Here is a 6,098-nt window from a genome sequence, read left to right as displayed (position 1 = left end):
CGGCCGCGCCCGAGCCCGAGCCCGAGCCCAGGATGGAGGATTCCCGGGAGACGTCGCCGTCCTCCACCAACTCCTCGGAAGAGCTCAGCTCTGCCCTGCGGCTGTCCAAGGGCATGTCCATCTTCCTCGACGTAAGTACAGGTGGAAGGAGCAAGGCTGGCGCTCCCGCAGAGTCCTCGCTCCTCCCCGGGAGGACACGGGTCGGCACAAGGTGCTGGACCGGCCAGTGCTTTGCCCCAGAGCACGGGTGACAACTCCCCCCTTTCCAGAGAACCACCGAAGCAAATGCAAGAGAAACGACTGCCACTCAACTTGTTAGAAAAGGGCTGTCCAGACCTGCAGCTTGGGGCTTGCCAGCCCTCAATGAAATTCTGGAAGTTAGATTTCCCAGCAGCTGGGGTTTGATAGGGACAGGACTGTGAATGCCACAGTCTCCATCTGGGTGGACAGGACATTTTAGAGAGGTATACGGGGCGGGGGGAGGTTTGTCCCAACTCATCTCTAATGTTCCCGATTTGCAGCCCCCGACCTCGTGGGTGCTCCGAGGCCACCAAGGGAAGCAGTAGCGATTGCGATGTCCCGCTATCCTCCCCCAGCACCTTGGAAAACAATTATTTGGAATACATTTTTCTTTTGACTGTGGTGGTCAAGATCTCCTTCATGATGATTCTTTTTTCACTGCCATCGTCTGTTTTTCCTTTTTTCCTTTCCTGTTGCTCTCCTTCCTCATGCCTCTCCAAGTTGTAATTACTGTTATTATTTTCATCAGTGCTAGCTTTTGGCTGTTTTCCCTTTGGTCCTATTCTTCACTTTGGTATTGACTTCTTTCCTCCATTTCTCTGATATGATAATCATTCTCTCTTTTCCTTCTGTGCTGTTTTTCTGCGCTCACGCTGTGGTTTCTATCTTTACAGCAGTTTCCTTTCTTATTTATTTCTCAATTTTGCTTTACTCTCCCTTCCTGCTGTTTCTGTTCTCTGTATTTTTCTCCCTGTTGCCTGGCTCTTTTCTCTGCCGTTAGGTTTCATGGTTTTTCTCTCTCCATTGCCTGTGGGGATCCCGGCTCTCCCAGCCCCTCAGTTGTCACATTTATGCTGTCCCCCAAGGTAGTGTCTGGCTCAGTGGGGACAATTCTGGCTGCTTCTTGTTTAGGCATGAGAGAAGATGGGAAAAGGAACCGAGGCACTGTGTGCTCTTTCCTCTACCCTCCCCTGACTGATCATTTCTTATTAAAATCAAATTGAGTGGGAGGTGAGCCAGAAGCCAAATACATTTATTTGTGGAAAGATGAAAATATGAGGAAATCAAATTATTAGTATCAAAATGGTGAGGTAGAGATAATGAAGATAATGGGGGGAGGGGCAAGGAGCCTCCTGAAGTTTATTTTGAATGGATTTGCTGGAATTTTTTAATTGGGAGAGAAAGTCCTATCAACAATTAAAACTGGTCTAAGGTTCAACTGTGGATTCTCACAGCCTTCTCCCCTTATGACAATGTGGTTCAAATTGGGGATCCAGGCATTCTGGGCCTGTCATCTTCCTACCGAAACATAAGTGTCTGATTCCACTCAGTCACTCAGTAGATTGTTAAGTATCCTGTTCTTCGTGAGCAATTTTCTCTGCTTGGCTGGAGCCAATCCGATGATGTTATTGGTGCTAATGGTTTATTTAACTGGATGATATTATTCTGTTCAAGTCCTGTTGTTTAGGACCATAAAGCCCTTGAGGAACTGAGCAGGGAGAAGAGAAAGACACTATAGCATGTCTGAGAAGGAAATTCTCAGGGGCAAGAGAGAGTCAGAGCCCCCGAAAATCATGTCGGCTGTGAGACTGATGACTAAGTTGCCATGAAGTTGATTCAAGGAGGGCAAATGGGGCCTCCATTCATTCTGACCTCATGTTCACTCTGTTCCCCAAGGATATCAAGGGCTTCCATGTGAATTTTTTTAAGCAGATAACAGTTCCTGCTCATAGAGTGGAGATAAATGGATTGAAGCTATATAAATGGAAAGTCATCTCCCTGACACACACACACTGATCGTGGCCCAAGTGTTTAAACAGTTGTTTAAAAAAAAAAAAGAAGAAAGAAAGGAAGTTAAATGTTACTTATTGTTATATACACACAATTGTTCCTAAGTCTGTAAACAAATAACATCAGGTCCCTGTCTTTTTTTCTTCTTTTTTTTTTTTCCTTTTTTTTGAGACCAGCCGTACCCTTGTCCTTTTTTGAGACTGGCTGCACCACGCTCAGCCAGTGAGCGCACCGGCCATCCCTATATAGGATNGTCCTTTTTTGAGACTGGCTGCACCATGCTCAGCCAGTGAGCGCACCGGCCATCCCTGTATAGGATCCGAACCCGCGGCGGGAGCATCGCTGCGCTCCTGGCGCTGCACTCTTCCTAGTATGCCACTGGGCCGGCCCACGTCCCTGTCTTGAAGGAAGTTGTCATCTATGAATAGACACACTTGCCTTCCTATATTTCTAGGATTTAAAAATAAAAACATAAAACCGATTCCACATGAGAGGTGTTGACATGCTTACTTGTCAGTAAAATGCTAGAGTTTACAGAAAATAAAAAGAGAGGAAAAAAATACAACTGCCAGTGGATTTTGTCTGGAACAAAAAAGACTTTGTTTACACTTTATTTGAGTTATTTTGTGGAAAATATAACACTCTTATGAAATATGTGACATGAAAAAGGATTTGTTACTTAGGTACTTTTGAATTATTCATTTCTGGGTTACATTGCTTTTAGCAAAATAAAATGTGAAATATCAATACATTATTTTATTTAATTAGATTTAACATATTCTAGTAGCACTGCTAAAAGGATTTCTTTTAAGATTCTATTCAGATTGTAATAAATGGGTGATAGATATTACTTACTCCAAGCTGGAATAGAAATGAAACCTGTTGGAGGCTCCTTCATCACACAGACATTTCCAAATTTGAGGAAAACTTTGATTTCCAGTGCTTATATTCCAACACCACTGACATAATTAGCCCTGTAAGAAATGATTTAAACTGCTTTTGAGAATGCTGTAATGACGTAACTGGACATGTGCAGATGGTTAGAAACTAGACCTACATGTTTAACACGAAAATCAGAGAGAGATTTACCACACTGTCAGATTTTGTTTTATTCTCCTTATCTCCAAATCTGCAGTAATACTGAGCATGATACTTACTTCCCAAGGTTGTTGTGTGAAATAAGAGTTCATAGGCTGGAAAACTGAGGAAAAAAGGAAAAGTGCTATATAAATTCAAAGTAGTACATTTACATCAGTGTTTCATGTTGAATGCATAAGTAATGGTAGCTAAATCCACAAACTAGTACAGGCACTGTTTCTTTATGAATCTAATTTATATGATTTTTTAAAATGACAGAATTAAGTATCAGTTCATCATAAATGCTCTTGAATACCTATGGGTGGGGGTGGGGGGAGTTTAGTAAACCTAGTACCGATACCAAGGCATGCCAGCTTTAGAACACCAAGGTTATGGGTTCAGATCCCCCTACTGGCCAGCCACCAAATAAATAAATAAATAAAACACTCCCCCCAAACACTAAAAAATGCCAAGGTACACCAATGCAGTGGGGGTAATGTGGGCGTTTGCACAGGGCACACCTGCCAGCCACGGGAGAGAGGCTGAACTGCATTCAGTGTGCAGTAACGCAGAAGGACCGGGAAGATGACAGTCATTTTTCTTTCTGCGTCAGTGTACTATCTTTTCCTAGGCTGCTGCATTCCAGATAAGAGAGTGATTCTAGTTTAGAATATTAGTCCGTACAGCATGTGGACCCTCTGCTGAGCCATTAAATTAATCAAATCTGCTACTGTGAAAAGGAAGAAAAACAAACGTTCACCTCATCCCCGAGAGCAAGAGAAATCCCAAATGAAATTAGTTGCAGCTCCACCCATCCAACGCCACTCTCGTCTCCCCACAGCTTCCCTTTGATTTTTAACTGGGAGGGGAGTGGCCCTTCCCCACTTCACTGGTGAGGTGTATGGAAGGTCGTGAAGGAGAGAGGTGACTTTACTATGTGTCTTTCCTCCCTTCCCCCATCCAGGCATGCACACCCACGTGCACCCTGAACACAAGGCCCAGTGCCTGGATGGTCAGGGACTTGGTGAAAACGAGTAGTAGATTTTCCTCACAAGGACACTTAATTCCAAAGCCTTGTATACGCTCATTGGTATCAGAGGTGAGATGGGCAGAAGACTACCAAAGCAGAGTTTTCTAGACACAATGTTTCTGTGATTGAATTCTGTCACAGCTACACATCTCCTGTCTCACCTAGTCACACATGCACAGTTTATTATTTGTGTGAGATTGTCCAGTTGGGAGAATAGCTGTTAATCCCATCATTGTCTACCCTATTTGATAAGGCAGAGGTCACTCTATTAGTTTCAGGAACCAACAAAAATTAGAAAAACTTAACTTTACTGTTATCATGCATTAAAAATTGTTTTTCCTGCATAGAGCCCTCCGTAGGCAAACTTGAGATGAATTACTTTTGCTGATTACTTGTGCTGATTACTTTTCCTTCAATCGTCTTTCAGTGCCTGCTTGCCCCATCCTATCTCATGGTGACTAGTGGCCTGGTAGCAAAACTACCTGCTGGATGTCCAGGCCCACACACCATGACTCACCTACTGAGTCTTCCCTTCTGGATGGTACTCCATATTCTGGATGCATCCCAATTTCTTGTCCTATATCCCAGCTTCTCAGGAATCTACCAAGTGACTGACGAGCTCATGTCATTGAATTTTAACCTGCTACATGGTAGGAGGCACTTAGCAAGTATTAGTCCAGTGAATGGTGATTATGTCAATTTTTTATGCTTCCAAGATAATGTTTACATTTTAACACCTGCCTTCAATAACCTAATGTGAGGAATGAGGAATTTCAGTCAAGGCCATCAGTGAATCTTTTGAGGTTAAAGGAATCTATTTGGTAATCCTTAAACTGCAGCAAAAACAAAGTATGACCTGTACTTAAAATGTAAGCCAGAGCATAATATTTAACTTTATTTCCTATCCATCTAGTGATAGCAATCATATGATTAGCTGACCCAGATTACTGTGGTAACATAAAATAATGAACTCAATTCTCATGCACAGTACATTTTTTATCAGTCTGTGAACTCAGACAAAATTGCAGCAGAGATTTGCTCATATTAATTACAAAGAACTCTTAATAACAAAAGCTACTGTCTTAATTTCCTCTTTAAGAGTCTGAATGCCACTTAAGATTTTTCTTTATGAAATGAAATGACAGAAGTCCTGGGTCCACCTCCCTGGTAGGTGGTTATTCCTATTCTAGTCACTTCAAATTGTCAGGACACAATAGAGATTGGAGTAGGATCTTAGAGTATATGAAAGGTAAGAAATAGGATGTGTTTTGTGTCCACCTGACTATCAGCTGGGACTCTGCGGTTTCAGAGGAGAGGAAGAAACTGGTTGTGTTGGAGTATGGATCCCCAGAATCCTCACTAGCAACTACCTCTATGGAATAAAACGAATTTGGGTCTCATTTTGCTCTGAACATAGTTCTTGTTATTGAAAGCATTCTTCCTGCAATAATTTAGTCAATTTAGTAAAAAGGAGGACCAACTTCTAATCACACAGGTCAGGGTGATACCTCTCTTGCTTGAAAAGTTTCAGGAGTGAGAGTTTTAGCTAATAGTATAACAGAAAGCAGTAAAATAGACAACTTGGGAATAAAAACTATTACTCATGTTTTAAGCTGGCCCCAAGAAGTTACGATCTAAATATAAGAGTAGATCTGGTTATTTAACTATGACTACAGGTTACTCAGAAAAAAAATGATCTTCAAGGGCCCCTTCCAAGTAATTAAAGTCAGTCTGGGCTATATGGTAGAGGAATATTTTCTTTGATACTATATATTGCATATCTCTGTTTTATATTATCCATATTTTTTTCTATCAGTATATGCATCAATTAGGGTTCATTTGATGGCATCTAACAGAAAAAAATAACTCAAACTGTCTTAAAATGCAAATAATAATAAATTTTCTCCTGTAATGAAAAGCAGAGATCATCTCATCAGGATGACTTGATCAGAGAGCACCA

At 41.8% G+C, this 6,098-nt stretch overlaps 1 protein-coding gene across 1 annotated transcript in view; it reads left to right on the top strand.

The window, feature by feature from the left end:
- The first annotated feature begins 24 nt into the window (after window positions 1-24).
- The window catches only part of NECAB1 (N-terminal EF-hand calcium binding protein 1), a 189,890-nt gene continuing 183,816 nt past the window's right edge, over window positions 25-6,098 (top strand). Inside the window, exon 1 of the mRNA XM_008583474.1 lies at window positions 25-131. Within this exon, the coding sequence (XP_008581696.1) occupies window positions 33-131 (99 nt within the window). The 5' untranslated portion in view covers window positions 25-32. The remainder of the gene's footprint in view (window positions 132-6,098) is intronic.

Source organism: Galeopterus variegatus, unplaced genomic scaffold, assembly GCF_000696425.1.
Source record: "Galeopterus variegatus unplaced genomic scaffold, G_variegatus-3.0.2 Scaffold2924, whole genome shotgun sequence".
NCBI classification, from domain to species: domain Eukaryota; kingdom Metazoa; phylum Chordata; class Mammalia; order Dermoptera; family Cynocephalidae; genus Galeopterus; species Galeopterus variegatus.
The sequence above is the reverse complement of the archived record's forward strand: the minus strand, read 5'-3'. Positions and strand labels throughout refer to the sequence as shown.